The 20182-nt window shown below is 51.6% G+C and overlaps 1 protein-coding gene across 1 annotated transcript; it reads right to left on the reverse strand.

Moving 5' to 3' along the window:
• Positions 1-76: 76 nt before the first annotated feature.
• Positions 77-20108, reverse strand: Abcd1 (ATP binding cassette subfamily D member 1). The gene is made up of 10 exons (XM_077793718.1): positions 18746-20108; positions 15642-15822; positions 9357-9493; positions 9118-9286; positions 8041-8139; positions 5142-5283; positions 4510-4655; positions 1844-1928; positions 1512-1637; positions 77-1407 (listed from the first exon to the last, which is right to left on the reverse strand). The coding sequence occupies exons 1-10, from the start codon at positions 19643-19645 to the stop codon at positions 1173-1175; spliced, it is 2220 nt and encodes a 739-aa protein (XP_077649844.1). The 5' UTR covers positions 19646-20108; the 3' UTR covers positions 77-1172.
• Between the last annotated feature and the right edge of the window lie 74 nt (positions 20109-20182).

Genomic DNA, 20182 nt, shown 5'->3' on the forward strand with positions numbered 1-20182 from the left:
GTTCCACAGCCAACCTCTTGCCCTCCTCCCCCACAACAGGACACAGGCAGGGAGGCGAGACTGCATTTTCTGTAGGATATTTTTACTGAGGGGACTAAGGGGGCTGCCCCCGCCCACGGGCTGAGGGCCCAGGAAAGGCACACAGCGGTGGTGGGGTCTCTCTTGGCGAGGGCTGGCTTGGTAGAGACAGCGCCCCCTAGGACCCCTCTTTGGCACTGAGCAGGAAACACTGTGCCCTTACTCCCCCTGGCAGGCAGAGCACGCCCCCCAGTGGCGGCTGGCAGTATAGGCTGGTGGGGGGGCCAGGCTTGGCACCCGTGGGAACAGGGCCTGTGGCCTCAGAGGCTGGGCAGCTGGAGGGACTGCGCCTGGTGGCCTCCCCTGCTGGCAGGGTGCTCGCATTGGCAATTTAGATGGCTACAAACAGGGAATCCAATAAATTAGGCTGTAGAAGGAGAGAAAGCAAGGGAGTGAACCAGCCAGGCTACATTCTTGTGGCTGGGAGGAATGCTGAGCCATTCTTTCTCCCCAGGGCTCTCTTCGACCACCATGGGGGAGAAGATGCACGCATGGGACTGGCTGGCCCTGGGCCCCATCTGGTTGCTTCTATGGCAGGAAAGATGCTTCCCGGAACAGGGGCCTTGGCTGGCTACCCTGGAAGGTGGCAATAGAAGGAAGGACCAGGGGGTCTGCAAGGTATTGAAGAGGTAATAACAGGAACTTGATTTCAGGAGGCAGATGACACACAGTCACCAGGCTTGCCAGTCTCTGGCTGGTGGCAGTAAGCAGGGGCCTGAGGGGTCCCTGATTGCTTCCTGTGTATGGCTCAACCATACATAGGTGCAGGGTCAGGACTGTGGGCTCACCCCCTCCCAGAGAAAAGTAAAGGACTTGCTGCCCTGAACAGGACAGTTACTGTGGAGCAGCCCCCAGAGTGATAGACAGTTGGGAGCAGGAAGTAGGGTGCCACCCTCCATTCCTACTTGCCTGGGGGTGGTGGTATGGGGAAGAGGACAGGTTCCCTGGGGTCTTCTACAAAGGGCAGACCCACAGCAAGGAGGCCGGGAAGAGGTAAAGGCATGCAGGGACTGTGAGGACAGGGTGGGAGCTGCAGTTTCCTTCATGTGATCAGAGAGCCTGGGGAGGGGGAGGGGCAAGGGACTGGGTCCTCATCAAGTGGGGACACCAGGGCCTGGGAGGCTGGCTGCTGGGGGCTGCTGTGGTGCCATGGCCTCTCCCAGGATTTGGCAGAGCTCCTGGAGGCGCCGCTGCATCTTGGGAATGCCAGCCAGCTGCTGCTCCAGACGCTGTTTCTCCTCGGTCAGGCTCAGGCGGGCAGCTGAGTCCAGCTTCTCGAACTTCCAGCCCCCCTCCCCATCAAACTGCAGCAAATGTGTGTGGTACTTCCTGGCCGGGAGAAGGACAGGGATGTTTGCAGGTAGCTGCCCTCCCCTCCTTGGGTGGCAGCCCCATCCCCCTCCTCCAAGAGTAGACCTCTCTGAGGCACCTACCACAGGGAGGGACGGTGGGTAATGGAGAGCAGTGCGATGCCTGCATCCTTGGCCGCCTGGAAGATCTTGCCTTCCACGTCTATGCTTACAGCACTGGTGCACTCGTCCAAGAGGGCATACTTGGGCCTTGGTGGAAGACGGCCGACAGGGAGAGATTGTGACCCTCCATTGCCAACCCCTGACCAGGTTCCAACCCCACCCAGCTACGTTCAGGGTAGAATCAAGGCTCCTCCTGGAAGGTGCCTTTGTCTTGAGGAAGGCCCTAGGGAGCACCAATTTCTCTCTGTTGCTGGCTTGGACCACCCCAGATGGCCCGACCACCAGAGGCTTACCTGTGGTAGAACATGCGGGCCATGCCGATTCTTTGCTTCTCACCCCCTGACAGGACATCCTTCCAGTCACATATGGCCTCCCAACCTGGCCAGAGGGCAAGGAGCTCCACTCAATTCAATAGGACCCAGTGCATGTGTGTGAGGGGCAGGGGTGCTGGGGCTTATGCAGGGAGAGCAAGGGTAACAAGGATGATGGAAAGACAGCGCACATGTGAACTCCAAAGGAGCTTGTCCAGTTGCCTACTTCTGCTGTGTCCTTGTCTGTGATACTTCAATAACTGAAAGAGTTGGGACCAGAATTCTTCCTCCCCAAAAAGACATATTAGAGTCCTATTTCTGAGAATGCAACCTTATTCGGAAATAGGGTTAGTGCAGGTGTAATTAGTTAATATGAGACCATTAGGGTGGTTCTAATCCAATAGGACTGGTGTGTTTATGAAAAGGGGAAGTTTGGACTCAGAGACAAGCAGAGGTGGAAGACAGTATGAAGAGAAATGGAGAAGATGGCTTCCATTAGCCAAGAAGAGAGGTTTGGAGCAGATTCTTCCCTCACTGCCTCAGAAGGAATCAGCCCTGCCAACTCCTTGAACTTGGATGTCCAGCCTCCTGAACTGGGAGAAGATGCACTTCTGTTGTTGAGGCTCCCTATGTAGCCCCAGTGGAGTGCCAACGAAGAGCTTGCTAATACTTCCTTCAGTGGGCAGCAGATGCCCATGGCAGAGAGCCCCAGGGATGGACAGAGTGGTCTCCCCTGAATGGAGCTCCTTGCTGGAAGGACTAAGCTACATAGCATGATCTGGTGCCAGTGCCTTGGCAGGGCTTCCAGGTTGTCTGAGCAGGCAGATGAGTAGGGTGATTTGTCAGGATGGTTGTGCCTCCTCTCCTATCATCTATCTGTCTTCCCACAGGACTAGAAGTTTTGCCAGGGCACGTGGCAGCTCAGAATGAAAACATCAAGATTTTATTTTCCACTGGGTATGGTGGCATATGCCTGTAATCCCAGGGCCTTGGGAGGCTAAGGCAGGAAGATGACAAGTTCAAAGCCAGCCTTAGCAAAACCAAGATGCTAAGCAACTTAGTGAGACCCTGTCTCTAAATAAAATAAAAAATAGGGCTGAGGATGTGGCTCAGTGGCCAAGTGCCCTGAGTTCAATGCCCAGTACTCCTGCGTCCCCCAAAAGAGTACTTTCTAGCTTGCCCTGCAGTGAGGTATTACTGTGTGACTAAATTCTGTACAATGGGATAGGAATGTGTCACACATGTGGCAGCTGATGGAACCTTCTTTGAAAGATAGAAGGCAAGCCTCTCCCCTCTACTTCATCTCATAGCAGGGGACATGTATGTGATGGCTGCCCCAGCTGTCTTGGATCATGAAGTGACTTTGGGAATGGAGGCCATACATAATAGAATAGCCTGGATTCCCAGAGCCTGCACAGAGAGGGGCCACCCCCTCCAACTGTGGCCTACTTTTTTGGGGACTCAGCACAGTAGGCTAAACTTTTGAATCACTATGGGACAGCATAATTCTGTTATAGCTAAACTCAATCCTAATAGGTTGTGATGACTGGCCACAGGTCCTAGGCCTTCAGGGGCACCATAGAGGGCAGGAGCAGGGATGTCCATCCAGGTTGAAGGTGGCAGGAACAAAAGAAGTAAGGCCAGGCCAGGGGAAATATGGGGATGAAGCTCCGAAGTGAGCAGAGCTGCAGTGACCTCACCTCTTGTTCCCCTTTTCTGTATGGGCAGGTGACAATACCTGGGGAAAATCTTCCTGAATCCTCATACCCCCTGCCATTTTTTGAAAATGCACTAGTGCTCCTCACAGGAGTTATTGCATTTAATGCTGCAGGTGAAGAGTCAGAGAAGTGAGGTCTTTGTGCAAGGGCATCTTCTATCTAAGTGGGGGAGGCAGGAAACGGAACCCAGATGCTTAGACTTCATTAAGAAACTCAGCGATGGCCTCCATTTTGTGCTTGTAGTTGGGTAGCCCTCTCTTTCTTCCCCTGGGCACAGTGGACATTGCAGACAAGCACTGTCCCTCCATAAGCCTTTTCTTCTCTGAAACAACTTCTTTTGCCAGCTGTCCCTCCCTCCTAAGGACTCTTCCAAGAGTCCCCTCTGACTCTGCTCTCCCCATCCACATTTCAAGCCTCTGTATACACAGCCTGGCCAGGGCACTTGCCCATTGCCTGGAGGAGGGCCATCTTGTTGAAATGCAAAACTAACCTGTCACTTTCTCTGACTATACCCTTCTAAGGGCTTTTGGTGCCTCTCAGGGCAAGTCCAGGCTTCCATGGCCCACTGTTAGGCAGCATCTCCCTGCCACAGAGCCTATGCTATACTCTGCCCTGCTGTCCCTTGGTTCCCACGTTGGGTGACTTCTTAATGTTCCACAGTTCTTGGCTCAGGCCTCTCTTCTCTGAGAAAGGGTGTCCTGGGCTCCTATAGAGAGCCTTGTTGAAAGTCCCCTTGGGGTTACCTGTTTACTGCCTGTCCTTCCTGGTAGGTGGGGCTTGCAGCAAGCACTTTGGACTCTTAGTTGCTGAGATAATCCTCATCCCCCTGGGCTGGGGGTGGCAACAGGTTCCCCATCAGAGTCTTGGAACAAAGGGCAATTGATTGCTACCTGCAGTGGATGATAAACTGGATAGCAGCCCCACCCCTACCTCCTTCCCGCTGCAGGATATGGTGGAGGTGCACGATGTCCAGGATGGCTTCCAGCTGCTGTTCGGAGTAGCCCTTCCTCCGCATGTCCTCCACTGAGTCCGGGTAGATCACCTGGTCACGCAAGGAGCCCACGGACATGTAGGGCCTGTGGGAAAGCTGAGTGTTCACTGAGGGCAGCGTGGCCCTGTTTCTGTGAGGGTGTCTGTGCTTGAGTGGGCTCTATGGTGGCCCTGGCTGAACACAGAGCCTTCCAGGTGATACATGCCCACCATGCCCATACACCCACCCACACTAACATGCGCACCACACATACATTAACATGTGCAGACATACAGTGTGTGTGCACCCCCCCAACATCTGTGGGTACCCGTGCACCAACCCTCCCACCCAGATCTTAAATGGACAGAGTGGATGGGGGTGGGAAGGGAGGGCACAGGCCTCATAGCCCCTGACCAGCTCAGAGATAATGTCTTGTATATTTTCCTACGGGGCAGATTCTAACATTTCCCTGGACCTCTGTTGTAAGCCTCCAAGTGCACAGGTGGGAAAAGGTGGGGCACAGATATCTGGGAACAGGGCTCCATCTCCAGCAGCCTGCTGGGGAGGCCTCTCCTGTGGCTGGCCTCCTTACCTTTGTGGGATGTAGAACATACGCTGGGGTGGGGGCTTATAGAGTACACCATCGTACGTGGGCCAGAGCCCGCCCAAGATCCGGAAAAGAGAGCTCTTGCCACAGCCATTGGGGCCCGTGATGAGCAGGTGCATGCCTTCTTCTACCTGCAGAGGCAGCGAGGCAGCAGACTGTGACACCTAGGCATGGGCCTCCTTTACCACACCCTGTGGCTTCCTTCCTAGCCTCAGAAGGCTCCCTCTGTCCTAGGCTGGCAGACAGGCCATTCTCAATCTTTTGGTAAGGGATTTTAGGATCAGAGGGATGGGGTCCAGCATCCAGAGCCCTAAACTAACACCTGGCCCAACATGCAAGGAAATAGACAAGACCTGGTCCTGTCCCCTAAGGTCCCAGTATGCCCAGAAAGCACAGGCCAGCACAAGAGGAAGGGTGTGTTCCAAGACAGTCAATGTTACCCTCAATTCCACTTCACTGGGAGTCCAAGCACAGGATCAAGAGCCCCAATCCCTTTTAGGAGCTGCCCAGGGGGAGGCACTTTCTTTACAGTTCTCACTTACAATCCAAATCTCCACTGCCCATCTCCCTGCCCCCATAGTCCTCTTCACGTCCACAGGTGCCAGGGGGACACAAAATGCCTCTGTGGCCCGTGGGCTTAGCATCAAGCACATCAGAGTCCTCCAGGTTCCTGGTTAGCCTGCTGCGTTATCTGTGTGGACTTAGGGAAATGTGGTGCCTAGGAAGGAGGGGTCAGAGTGCAGCGAGGCTCTGTCCCAGCCTGCCAGATTCACAGTGAGCACCGGTGCTGGCCGGTGTTAGAGAGAGCCCAGGGCATGGAGTTAGGCACCGTGGAGCAGAGATTCCCTGGCCACCACCAGCACGGTCACACATTGTGTCTTCCCTCTCTCAGTGTGTGTTTCCTTATCTGTGAAAGCCACAGATAACAACACCATGCACAGGGCTTCTGAGAAGATTTAAGGTTCTAGCATTTGGTTTACTTTGGGCAGTGTAACGAGTCAAATTTTGTCCCCCAAATTCATGTGTTGGAATCCTCCCCCCCACTACCTCCGAGTGTGACCTTATTTGGAGATTGGGTTGTTGCAGATACAACTGGTTAAATTAACAGGCAGTCCTACTGGAGTTGTCTCTAATCCAACAAGGCTGGTGCCCTTACCAGAAGGGGAGATTTGCATACAGACACATGCAGAGGGAGGACGTCATGTGAAGACAGGTGGGGGTGGTGCAGCAGAAGCAAAGGAACCCCTAGGATTTGCTGCAAACCAGAAGCTGGGAGGGGCCCATGCCAGATTCTCCCACACAGCCCCCAGAGGGAACCCATCCTACCAGCACCTCAGCACCTTGATGTACACATCTGGCCTCCAGAACTGGGAAGAGTCCATTTCTGGTGTTAAAACCACCCAGTCTGTGGTAACTTTGTAGGCCAGCCCCAGAACATTCACACCATCATGTGACTCTTAACGCCAGAGGGCAAGAGGAGACAAGAGGGCTATAGGATCACTCAGGACTCTGCCCCTGCTCTTCCACCCACCACTTCCCCTTCTCCCCTGGCCTTGTTTTCTAACCAGCTGTGTCCCTTTTCACCTAGGATCTTTGCCTCCTTGGGCTTCTTCCAGGTTAGCCTGGAAACCACTCATCTTGGATCCACTAGCAACTGGCTGCTCCCCAGCCCCTAGAGTGACCAATACTAGGGGTAAAGTGGATCACATCACTGTGTTGTGCTACGTTGGGTAGTGACACATGCCTGCCTCCATCTGGCTCTCAGGGGTCTTCTCCCATCTTCGTCCCCTCCAGGCCTAGGCACTCCCCCCTCCTCTTGCCCTTCCCTGCAGGAACATGGCAGGCCCTGGTGCCTCCTCCCTCAGTCCTTTGTTCTAGTCATGCCTACCCATCCTCCTGTCTGTGACTCCTAAGTGAAGCTTCACTGGACCTCCACTCACCCCTAGGATGGTGACCATTATTTTTTCAGCCCCTGATATACTCTGGACAGCTGTCTAATTGGGGTCCTTTGTAACACTGTAGTGCCCCCCAGAGTGAGGACACCTTGAGGGCATGGGCCTCCTAATTTATCTCTGGTTTCCAGTACTCAGCCCAGAGTTCAGGGAACATTGGTCAAATGAATGAAGAAAGGAATGAATCCCTCTTTTCCTCCCCGTTCCCCTGCTCATTCTTCCTCTTACTCCATTGCTTCTTGCCCTTACCCAAAGCCCTGATTGGGCACAAAGGTGATCAGTAGATGGTTTAGCTCCCAGAAATTCCATTCCACAACCTCTCCAGGGCCTGGGAGCACTCCTCAGTGAATAGCTCTGTGCCCACCACATAGACCCTGTATAGGGAGCTTCTCAAAGCAGATGGGACAGGTACCTAGCCTGGAGAGCAGAGGGCCCCAGATGAAGAGAACAGCAATCTCCTCCCCTGCAGCTGGAGTGGAATGAGAGCCCCCAAATCTTGGCTCTTTCAGGATGTTTGGAAGCTGGCAACAATCAGACCAGAAACACTTGTGTAACTGTTGGCCAATCTTGGTGATAGGTAGTCTCTTTTATCAGCTCTGACTCTATTGCCTCAGAACACAGAGGCACGTTGGTCTCTCATCTTGACCTTGACCCATCTGCCATGTACATCTGGGGACAGTGGCTACTGCCAGCACAGTCAGATGGGAAGCCAAAGGCTTGGGCTTGCAGATGGCAGATGGCCAGGACCCAAAGCCATGTATCCTGGACCTGTCAACTAAGTCTACGTGATAAGCACTTCCTCATCAGGCACACTTTCCCTGCTCAACCTGTGATTTTTATTTATTTATTTACTTAATTATTTGTGCTGGAGATGGAACCCAGGGCCTTGCATAAGCTAGGCAAGTACTCTATCACCTTCCCAGCCCACTGACCTACCCTGATGTTGAGGCTGGCCACTACGACCTCTCCTGTGGGCGTGATGATGGGGATGTTCTCGCAGATAATCCCCTGCTCCACGTCTACTACTTTGCCTGCAGAGAGAGTGCAAGGAGGAAGGACAGGCAGCAGTGTTTTGGTGGGTTCTGTGTGCCCCTGGCTGACCTCCCTTGCTTCCCCAGTAGCAAACCAGTATATATTCAATTAGCATGGTGCAGTACTAGGTCCTTTGGTAAAACAGCCAGGCCTTCTGACAGGCAGATCTCCCCTTTCCCAGTGTCTAGTACTGTGTGTGGTCTTCTTGGAACCAGTAGCATTGAGTGTCTACTCCTGCTCTGTGGCCCTACCCTCCTGGCACCATGTCAAAGCCAACTCCAATGTCCAGGTCCCTCTTCCTATTGTATTATTATAATCTTACAGCTGGCTAAACTGTCGCTCCATTCTTACACACTGCCTTGAATTTTCTCTGGCTGCCCTTCATGGATGCATGATCTCCTACACTCAAGGACTACCTGCCTTTCTCTCCTCTCTTCTCTTCTTCTTCCTCCTCCTCCCCTTCTTCTTCTTTCCTTCCTCACTTCCTTCCTTTCTTTGATATTGGAGATTGAATCCACGGGTGCTCTACCACTAGTCATATCCCTAGCCATTTAAATTTTTAATTTCGAAATAGAATCTCTCTGAGTTGCTAAGGCTGTCCTGGAACTTGCAATCCTCCCCTGACTCAGCCTCCTGAGTACCTGGATTATGGGCATATGCCACCATGCCTGGCTACACCCCCTTGTCCCCACTTTCTTAACCAATAATTCATCCAGGGCACTCAGGAGGCTACATTAGCAGTCTGGCTGGCAGCAACGACTCTAAGAAGGCACGTTGCTGAACCAGCACCTCTCCTGGAGAAACCCTCCCTAGGGACCCCACTAAACCTGGTGAAAGTTTTCAATGACCCTGCTGGGAAGCCCTCTCTCCTGGATAGACTGGATAATCCCTGAGTGTCAGGATGGGAACAAAGCCCAGGCAGCAAGTAGTGAGGCAGGGATGAGAGAGGGTGCTCTGTGTCGGGGAGACCACCATACCTTGGATCTTCAAGGGCCCTTCCACACGAACACCAGATCGTACCATGGTCCCACACCATGCCTGACTGTCCTCTGTCTCGCCTGGTCTCTTGAAACGACAGTGCTGGACATCTTCAAATACCTGGAACATCTCATGAACCCGTGCAGTGTAGCCAGCTAGCTCTGTTACCTGGAAGAAGAGCAGCATGGACTTAGCCCTGGCCAGCTGTTTGCAGGGGTGGGGGCTGTGCTGTGGTTACCTCCTTGTAGGATGACATGATCCGCTCAGTGGCATCTGCAGCAGCTGTGAGGAGGTTGCGGGCAATAGTGAAGGCTTCTGTGCGCTCACTCACAAGCTCTTCCTTCTCCAAGGCTGCCTTCTTCATGTCTTCCGAGTCTGCCCACCAGTGGAAGAGGTGGAGGAGGAGAGACAGTGGAAAGTCAAAATGAGCCACCAGGGGAAAGAAAGCTGGATACATACATGCACATAAGAGTGATCCCTACCTCACACCAAATACCAAAACTAACTTCAAGGGGATCAGAGGTTGATGTGTATAAGAGCTAAATCTATAAAATCAGAAGAAAACAAAGATAAAACTTCATGTCTTTGGATATGGCAACAGTTCCTTAACTATGACATCAAAAGCACAAGTAACTAAAGAAAAACAGATTAATTGAACAGCACCAAAATCCAACACTTCTGGACACCAAAGAACATTGTCAAGAAAGTGAAAAGGGCCAGTATGGTGGTGAATGCCTGTAATCCCAGTGACTCAAGAGGCTGAGGCAAGAGGATTATAAGTTTGAGAGCAATCTCAACAACTTAGTGACACCCCAAAGAATTAGTGAGACCCTGACTCAAAACAAAACAAAAAAAGTTTTAAAAGGGCTGGGGTTGTGGCTCAGTGGTTAAGTGCCCCTGGGTTCAATCCCTGGTCCCCAACCCCCTTCCTCCAAAAAGGACTGAGGATGCAGCTTGGTGGTAGAGCACCCTGGGTTCAATTGTCAGTACTGCCAGGAAAAAAAAAAAAAAGAAAGAAAGAAAGAAAGAAAGAAAGAAAGAAAGAAAGAAAGAAAGAAAGAAAGAAAACATAGCACTGGGAGAAAACATTTGTAAGCCACATATCTAGTAAAGGTGTAGTATGCAGAATATATAAAGAACTTCCACAACTCAACCAAAGATAGACAACCCAATCAAACAACCAGCAAAAGATCTGAATAGATATTTGTCCAGAGAATGTATGCCAATGGCCATTAAGCTCATGAAAAAAAATGTTCAACATCATTAGTTGATGTTGCAAACGAATACTACCCAGAGATAGCACCTCATCCCCACAAGTGTGGCTATAAAATAGGGAAATAATAAGCACTTGCCAGGATGAGAGGTTGGACCCTCATCCACTGCACATGGGAGATAAAATGGTGCAGCTACTCTAGAAAACAGTATGGCACTTCCTCACAAGTTAAAACTAGAATTACCAGAGGACCCACCCAGGAATTTCATTCCTAGCTATATATCTACGAGAAACAAAACTGTATGCCCACATAAAAATGCTCACAGCAGAACTATCCAGTATAGCCAAAAGGTGCAAACAATCCAGATGTCCATTGGTGGATGAATGGATAAAGAAATTGTGGTACAAGCTGGCAATGGTGTCACATATCAGTAATCCCAGCAACTCAGGAGGCTGAAGCAGGAGGATTCCAAATTTGAGGCCAGCCTCAACAACTTAGTGAGATACTGTTTCATAATAAAATAAAATTTAAAAAGGGCTGGGGATGTAGCTTAGCAGTAGAATGCTCCTGGGTTCAATCCCCAGTACTGCAAAGAAAAACATACACACACACAATGGAATATTATTTGGCTATAAAAAGGAATGATGTACTGATTCATCTCATCACATAGATGAACCTTGAAATAATTATGCTCAGTGAAAGAAGCCAGTCACAAAAGGTCACATATCATATGATTTTATTTCTATGAAATGTTCAGAATGAGCAAATCCATAGATTGAATGTAAATTAGTGGGTGCCAGGGGCTGGGCAGGGAAGGATTAAGGAATGACTGATAGATAATGGGTCTGCAGTTTCTTTTTAGGGTGTAAAAATGTTCTGTATGTATATAGTGGTGATGGTTGCACAACTCTGTGGATATATTAAAAAAAAACACTTAATTGTCCATTTTTAAAGGCTGATTGATCCCAGTGCAGTGGTGCATGCCTGTAATCCCAGATATACAGGAGAGCAAGGCAAAAGGATCACAAGTTGGAGGCCACCTGGGCAACTTAGTGAGACCCTGTCTCAAAACAACAAATAGAAATGGCTGTGGATTAGGTCAGTGGTAGAGCACCCCTGGGTTCATTTCTCCAGTACCACAAAACAACAACAACAACAACCAACAAAAGGCTAAATTACATGGTCTGTTAATCACATCTCAATAACTTTAAGAAAATAAGTTACAGGAACATGACTTTGTTTCTTGACACAACTAGCTCCTCTCACCTGGACTGTCCCAGCCCCTCTGTACTGTACCATATCAGCCTCTGGATTTCCTCATCTAATGCCCAGGGCTGTCTTTGAAACATGAATATCTCACTTCCTGACCTCCCTGGGGCTCATTCTCCCTCATGGCCCTTTGAGCTATGATCTCTGACCTCTGTGGCAATGGCTATCTTGTTTGCTCCTAAGAACTGCTCCAGTCTGAACCTGCTTTTCTGTCTGTCTAGATCCCATTGTATGCCCTTCAACCATGCTTGACCTTGGGAGTCTCCAGAGGAGCAGGGTTTTTACACAAGGAATCTGGAAATCTGGCAGTGGGGAGTGTGGGTGGGTGAGTAGTGAGCAACTACCAGAGAAGCTCCAGGGCCCAGGGCCCCTGGGACTGAACTGGGAAGGAACACTATCCAAGGACATATGTGATCCTGAAGTGACAGCCTCAGAGATCAATGACAGGGAGGGGAGGAAAAGGGATAGTGCAAGGGGAAAAAATAGATGGACAGAGCACCTCACATTGCCTACTGGGGCCTGGCCCAGGAAACCAGGTATATAAACTGGGTGTGGGGTAAATATCAATCCTCCAAATCTAAGGTCCTGAGCCTTTCTTCCCACAGTGCCCTCTAGGAAGGGTAGGAATACAAGTCCTCTTCCTCAAGGTCCTGATAGAGTGGACAAAGGGAAGGGGTCCACAAGTCTGGCACCTTCCTGGAGACAGAACTCACACAACTAATTGCCCCCTGCAGGTCCCTTTTAGTACCTTAGGAAGCTGAAGGCCTGGCTGCAGCAGAGCAGGCCAGACCTTTGGGCTGGAGCGGGTGATAGGTTGTGTTCCTTTCCTGGGCCCTCCAGGCCTGTCACATAGGCTTATCTAAATCTTCCCTAGTAGTTAAGTGCCTGTCTTCTCCCACTGGCTCTCTTTGAAGCACCTGGAGCCCTCACTTGCCTCCAGGTACTAGGGGTACTGCAGGGATAAAACAGACAAACATCTCTACCCTTATACAGCTCTCAGTGGAAGGCGGGGAGAAAGGGAGGAATTCCACAAAGAAGTGACACATGCTGTTTGGGAGAGGGGAAAGGAAGGAGAGAGGGATGGTGGTCAAGGCAGGCCTTGCTTACCTGATACCTGAGAGCAAAGCTCTGGCAGAGAAAGGGACAGAGCCTGGGGGGGGGGGGGAGCAGAGGAAAGAACATTCCTGGCAGGGCACAGCAGGCGCAAGGACCCTGAGTCCATGAATGCGTGGTATTTAGGAAAATAACAAGGAGGCCCCTAAGACATAAGTGGGGCCAGCAAGGAGGATGGGAACATTCTTTGTATATTTTCTAAAGGTTACTAGCTATGAGGGCCAGGTGGCAGGGGAAGGAGCTCACTCTTTTTTTTTTTTTTGATACTGAGGCTTGATCCCAGGGGTGATTTACCACTTTATTTACTTACTTACTTACTTACTTTGGTGCCAGGGATTGAACTCAGGATCATTTGGCCACCGAGCTACATCCCTAGCCCTATTTTTAAAAAATTTTTTTAAATATTTATTTTTTAGTTGTTCTTGGACACAATACCTTTATTTCACTTATTTATTTTTATGTGGTGCTGAGGATCAAACCCAGGATCTTGCATGTGCAAGGTGAGCACTCTACTGCTGAGCCACAATCCCAGCCCCCTAATTTGTATTTTATTTAGAGACAAAGTCTCACTGAGTTGCTTATCACCTCACCATTACTGAGGCTGGCTTTGAACTTGCGGTTCTCCTACCTCAGCCTCCTGAGCCACTGGGATTACAGGGGTGTGCTACTGCGCCTGGCCCCTTTTATTTTTATTTGAAGACAGGGTCTTGCTAAACTACTGAGGCTGTCCTTAAACTTTCCATCCTCCTGCCTCCAATTCCTGAGTTGCTATAATTATAGATGTGTGCCACCACGCCTGGCAGTAGCTTGCCCGTCTTTGAATCTCCTACAAGCCTAGTTGGTTTCCTCATGGCTGGCTCCATGTGCCATGGGCCAGGTATGCTGGCTGTGGCAGGCACCCATGACTGAATCAAAGCGTCCCTTTGCATGTAGAACCCCCAGAGTTAGATTTCTTTTCTGGAAGGGAGGGTTGGGGGTGGTGTCACCAGTGAGGGACACAGAGCTGAAGGTATGCAAGCCCCAAAGTGAAAAAAAAAAAAAAAGAGGGAAAAAAATAAGAGAGACTTCGGTTTCTAAAACAAGTCAGGCTTAGATACATATATGTATAACTGAAAACCCTCTTATCAAACTAGCTAAACTAGAACACCTTTTAAAGCAGAACTGTGCTTGAAAGAAAGCAGATGGGAAGAAGACAGGGAGTCTCACCAACCTTGCCTGGGTTCTAGGTGCCCTGAGCAAAAGATCTTCTCTAAGAATTGGTAATTATATGTCTGGGCTTCAAATGAACATTGCCTCCAAGCCCTGGAACCACCCTCTTCCTGCCCAAGCTGAGAGCTTAACATGAACATACCTACAACTAGTTAATTACCCCTGGTGCACGTGCCCAAAAGAAAAGAAGAGAGGCACACAGGAATTACACCCTCCATGGATGCCACAGCTATTCCCACAAGGGAATGATCCACCATGAGTGAGGACCAGCAGGGAAGATGATGGTGGATTAGACCCCCAAGAACTTCAGATAATCAAGTCTTTGGATAGATACTGTGAAATAAGCATGACTAATATGATATGCAGCATAAAAAGAGCAGACAAAAGAGGAGCAAATAAGATACAAAAACAGTTTAAAATTTCAATCTGAAAAGTTCCATTTTCAAATTTCTATCTGAAGTAGAATCAAATAGAACTTATAGAAAATAGTCAATGAGAAGTAAAAAAAAATTCAACTTAGATGTGATTAAAAACTGGTGAGCTGGAGAATTAGTGAGCAGAAAGAACACTGAAAACCCTGAATTTTCGAAGGATACAGAAGTCTCCAGCAGGAGAAACAGAAATCTACACCTAAATGCAGAATGCTACAGGGAAAGAGAAAATTATAAAGGCACCCAGAGAGAAAACGCAGGTTACTAACAATTAAACCAATCACAGATTTTTTTTTTCCAACAGTAATGGAAGTGAGTCGACAATGGAATACCGACAAAGGGCTGAGAGAAATTAATTGTCCACCTAGATTTCTGTACCAACCTAAACTTAGCTCAGGAATAAAGACAATTGCAGACAACAAAATAATTGAGAATGTCCCAGGTTGAAATGCATCCTGAAAAAACTTTTTAAAAATGTCTACCTGGAAGAAGGAAATGGAACATGGAGAGGCAGACTGAGGTATAATGACTGAATGCCAAGCAGGTAAGTCTACACACACAAGGGACTTTGCTTCATTTTCCATTTAGCTGGTGGCAGCTAAAGCATAGCTAAGAACAAAAACCATGTGAAACCAAACTTCATGCCGGGCTGTGCAATGGGGATTGGTTCTCCAAGGTCCTATGTTCTAAAGTCTAGGAAGAAGGGAGATATTGATTAACCTGAGACTTAGAAACTTCTCAAGAGTAACTGCTGAAAGTCTGAAATTAAAATGAATGAGCTGCAAATCAGTAAAGGAACAAAATGGGAATAAAGACAACCTGACCAATAACAGGATGGGCTTACTGCTCCCCCAAAAGGCTTCAGGGAAGAGAGATAGATCTCTATCCTCTGAAACCTGCAAGAACTACTTTAGAGGTGGGAAAACCAAGGCTGGGCCCATGAAGGGGCTCACCCAAGGTACTCTCCAAATCCTCCCACCTCCAAGTTACAGTTGGGCTGAGGACAGGTGGGCAAGGGTGCACGTGCATGGTGGAGTGGCATGCAGTGTTCCTGGGTTGTGGTCCCAGGCTTGGTTGGGCAGTACAAGGAATGTGCTGGGTGAACGGCAACAAGGAGCTATGAAAAGAGCTTGACTTCTGGTAATCTTATGATGCCATCAGGGGCTCAACATCCCCAGTCAAATGGGGAGGCGGCCAGCTGAGCACTGGGTCCTTGCAAACCTAGCACCCAGTACTACAGGAAAAAACAGGGACCCTGTCTCATTTTCCCAGAGCCCCGGCTCTCACCTGACTCTGAGTAGCCAGTCGCAGTGATAATGGGGACGGCCACCATGAGCAGGCCCGAGGCACTCCACACATACTTCATGAGGAATTGCTCCAGCATGACGTACCACAGACGTTCCAAAAGGATGAGGTTGATCTGCGAAGCCAGGTTCTGGTAGGAGTGCTGCAGCTGTGCCAGCTCCACCTGCCAGGATGACACATACCAAGAGGCCCTGTGGCAACTCCTGTGGGGGTGATGGTGAGAATCTCCAAGTACTGCTCACACATACTTCACCGTTTAATGGCCATGACCAGGCTAAGAGCTGGGGGTTACAACTGGGGTGAGGCCATGTCCCAATGTGGGTAGTGGTGATGAGAAGGGACTGCCTGAAGTCATAGTGTAGTACCTGTCCCCTCTTCCCACTATCTCTCTAGCTAGGATACTCACCACTCCCCTCTCTGTACCCTGGGCGGCCTCTGCATGAGGGGCTCTGGACTCCCTCAGCACCACCCCCATCAGTACTAATTTTTCTTTCTTTTTTTGGTATTGGGGATTAAACTCAGGAGCACTTAACCACTGAGCCACATCCCCAGCCCTTTTTGATACATTATTTAGAGACAGGGTCTCACTGAGTTGCTTACAGCCTACCTAAGTTGCTGAGGCTGGCTTTGAACTTGAAATCTTCCTGCCTCAGCCTCCTGAGCCACTGGGATTACAGGTATGTGACACCGCACAGGCTAGCTCTAACTTTTCTACCCTAAACTAAGCAAAGAGCAGTACAAGAGAGCAAAAGGTAGTGTTCTTGGCTTTGACAACCTCCGGCTACTTTCCAGGGTTCCTCTCCATGAGAAACTTGCACTGCTTTTTCCCACCAAAACCAGGAGGGTGTGTTCCCCAGCGATCTGCATCCCAGCCTGGCTCTCCCTCCCTCAGAAATGGGTAGGCCCTTGTGCATTGGCTACTACTTCCTGCTAGGTCAGGATTGGGTAGGTGCCTCTGCAGGGAACTGAGTGCAGTCAGATAGGTAGGGGAGGACAGAGGTGTTGGAAAGTGCTCCTAGCAAGGTGGCTACTGGGTCCTATATTTTCTGGTTCAGTACAGGTACACATGCCTTGGCGCTGACTTCCATGCTTAACTGATGAGGGATGCCCAGCCTGGCACCATTTGCCAAGTGCTTTCACATCTATTTGATTTACACCCATATCACAGCACGTGTATTCTCATGTCCACTGTAGTGAGGCTCAGAGAGACAAAGTGCTCTGCCCAAGCTCACATTGCCTGAAGGAAGCAGGCAGTACAGGAATGTGGAACACACCGGCAGGGCTGTTAGGAGAACCAGATTCTTATAAATGGTGCTTTGACTTGTTAAGAAAGGTTTACTTTGTTCTCGAGCAAGAGGTTGTGTGCATGTGTGTGTATTTAAATGAGCGGCCTCATTGAAACCTTAGTAAAAGGAGAATACTCTGCTGTTCGGCCATTGGAGTAACCTTTCCCAGTCCGTCACTTCTGTCCTAACCTGTTGATCTGAACCCAGGCCCTTGTCCATGGGGACATCAGCCAGTGGGACTTGAGTGAGCCACATGCCTGAACAGCAAGGGCAATCAACCCACCTATGGGGGCCTGTCACCCCACACAGCTTTCCAGCTGAGGCCTATCCAGACTGGCCAAGAATGCACACAGGGCCCTCCACCCTGGCAAATGAATGACTTCCTGAAGCCAGGACCAGAGGAAGTCCTTCAAAGAACCTGCCCCTAGCACCTGGTGCTGCTCCCATAGCTAAGCTTTTCTCAGGCCCAATTTCCTGTTCCTGAAGTGACTGTGTCTCCTCTGAGCACCCTGATGATCCAGGCTCGTGCTGGGAGTTGGCAGGAGTGCCAGCCAAGGCTGATGATGTAGCTGCAGGTGATGTGCCAAGCACCTCACCCAAGGCCACAGCTGCCTGCCAAGGCCCTGCAGCCTGGCATGCAGGAGAAGAGGGAAGCGGGAGAGGGGATACCGAAGAAGGCCAGGCACTTTTCTCCTAATCTGAAACCTGATCCCACCTGGAATGTCTCTGAAGTTCAGAGTTTAGGGACAAGCCCTCTTTAAAAAAAAAAAAAAAAACAAAAAAACAGATGCAACCCTGTTTCTCTACTTGATGTGCAACCAATGAGACAGGGTCCAGGGGCAAGAGGCCACCTGACCTAGGGAATACACACTGGCCTTTAGGAGTTGGATGTTACTGCGCCCCTCCCCCCAAGGCATTCAGGAACCGAAAATGGAGTTGCAGAGAATAAGACCTGAGGCAGCTGCAACCCCAGGCACGAGGAAGGGGAGGGGCTGCAATGATAAAGGGAGCATTGGCCTGGAGTAACCTTTCCCAGTGCCTGCCCATCGGTGTAGGCCCACCAGGGAGCCTTGAGCCTGGGACCTAGGCGGAAGGGCGGCCACGCTGGGGGCAGGGCTGCTGCCGGGTGGGCAGGAAGTGTGTCCTGCCGCGGTGGCGGCTGGGGCTAGGCATACACAGCCCAGGGCAGCGGGGAGGAGGCTAGGTTGGTCTGTAACTCGGCAGGGCAGACCCACGGCCTTGGGCCTTGACCCTGACTGCTGCCACCGCCTACACCAAGTGGCCGCTGAGCTGGGCGATGCTCGTTAACCTCGGCTTGGGCTGAGTCATGCCCATAATGCCGGCCAGCTCTGGTGGACGCCAGCCTTCAAAGGGCCCAGGGAGAGGCTGGGCAGCAGGCTGCGTCCTACCGTCTCTGCTCCCAGATGGCAGGAGTCTCCTCCAGGCTGGCTGCAGCATTGGGGTGAGCCAGAATGCTAGCGTCTCAAACCGCTAGGATCTGCAGCTCCAAGTCCAGGGCAAGCTCACCAAGGTAGCAAAGCAAAGAAGCAGAAGTGGATCAGAGTTGCACAGGCAGCCGGCACAGGCCTGCTCCTACCTGGTTGTCCTGCTTTTCCTTTTCTGCACCTAAGACCACAGCCATCCAAGGCCTCACCCATCCCCAGGCCCCTTTCCATGGCCCACTGCACCTTTAGCATCAGCCCCAATCAGCCCTGGGCTTTCCCCACCATGCCCAGCTGCCTGCCCTGGGCCTCCCAGCTGCATGCTCTATTACATGCCCAGTGCCCCAAACTGCCCCACCTCATGGCCCCCATAGAAGGCGATTTCTTCCGAGTTGGCCACTACACGAGAGTGCATGTAGCGCAGCTCCCCCTTCCGACGTGCCTCCTCTGCCACCAACTCTCCAAACTTGGGTGAGAAGGCCCGTAGCACGTTTGCCGTGAGGAACACCACGAGGCCAGCAATGGCCGAGGGCCAAGCAGTACCAGCTCCACGCGAGCGGGCTGCACGAAGCAGCGTGTAGGAGGTCACAGCCACGTCCAGGAGTGGCTTGGTCAGGTTAGAATAGAGGTGGGCCACAGAGGCAGCGAAGGCCACCACATCCTCTGTCAGAGACTGGTCAGGATTGCGCAGCCGCCCGTCCATGTTGCTCACTCTATAGTAGGTCTGCTGGGAGAAGTAGAGGCTATAGGCGTGGGCCACCAGACGGCTGCGGAAAGACAGGGCCAGCTGACCCTCCAGGTAGCGGATGGCGCTGTTGATGAAGGTGGCAGGGAGAGCGATGAGGAGCCACTGTAGCAGCTGCCAGCTGAAGGCCCGTGGGTCCTTGCGCACAATGCAGCGGGCCAGCCGACCATCCAGGCGGGCCACATATACCGACAGGAAAGTCCGGCTCACCAGGGCAGCAGAGTGCAGTGCCAGCAGCGCCGTCTCCCGGCACAGGACTCGAGGGAACAGCAGCCGCAGAAGCACCAGGAGCCGCTGCAGAAATACTCGGTTCATGCCAGCCTTGGCCGCTGTGGCCCCCAGGGCCTCTTGCGTGGGGTCTCCAGTCGGCACCTGAGGGCCCCTGGAGGAAGCCAGGCACTGGCGCACCAGAGGGTAGATTTTGTGGACTCCGTAGGCTGTGAGGGCCAGGACCACAGCTGTGCGCCTCAGCATGGTCACCCGCGAGGGCCGTGGGGTGGAGAGCACCGGCATGTCACCTGGACTGGCAGGCACGCTTGGGGCTGGGAGTGATGCCTGAGGCAGGTGCTGGAAAGGGCTGTTGCTGACCCCTAGGTTCGCTGTCTAGGCAACTGGTAACCTTGCAGTGGTCCCTAAGACTGTCGCTTTAGGCCCTCGGGGTGGTCCTAGGGCCCCTGATGTGGGTGGGCTCAGGGCCCTCCAGGGTCGCGGCCTCTTCAGGCAGACCAGATAGAGGAACTTGGCTTCCCTCTCCTGTCAATCCCCTAGCCCCTGAGATGAGAGCCTCGAGAGATCTCGGGCAGAGGGTATCTCTTCCCCTCCTCCTCCTCCCCTGGTGGCGCCCCTTCCCGGGGCACGGGGTGCGTCCGTCCGCTTCGCAGCCTGGCTGAAGCGACAGTGACTCCGCCACCGGCCCAGAATCCCCACCCATCCAGCCCTCCCCTGGGGCGAGCCAGGGGAAGGAGAGGAGGCGGAGGAGGGGCGAGAGGCGGAGGCCAGGCGCGGGGCGCTCCACCCCGTTCTCGCTGCACGCCGGTCCCGCCCCCCACC

Source organism: Urocitellus parryii, chromosome X (assembly GCF_045843805.1).
Source record: "Urocitellus parryii isolate mUroPar1 chromosome X, mUroPar1.hap1, whole genome shotgun sequence".
Taxonomy (NCBI): domain Eukaryota; kingdom Metazoa; phylum Chordata; class Mammalia; order Rodentia; family Sciuridae; genus Urocitellus; species Urocitellus parryii.

Coding starts and splice junctions, on each gene's coding strand:
- Abcd1 (XM_077793718.1), bottom strand. CDS start 19,645: ATGCCGGTGCTCTCCACCCCACGGCCCTCGCGGGTGACCATGCTGAGG. Junction 9,287..9,356: donor TCATGTCATCCTACAAGGAG/GTAACCACAGCA, acceptor CTCTTCTTCCAG/GTAACAGAGCTAGCTGGCTA. Junction 4,656..5,141: donor ATGTTCTACATCCCACAAAG/GTAAGGAGGCCA, acceptor GCTTTCCCACAG/GCCCTACATGTCCGTGGGCT.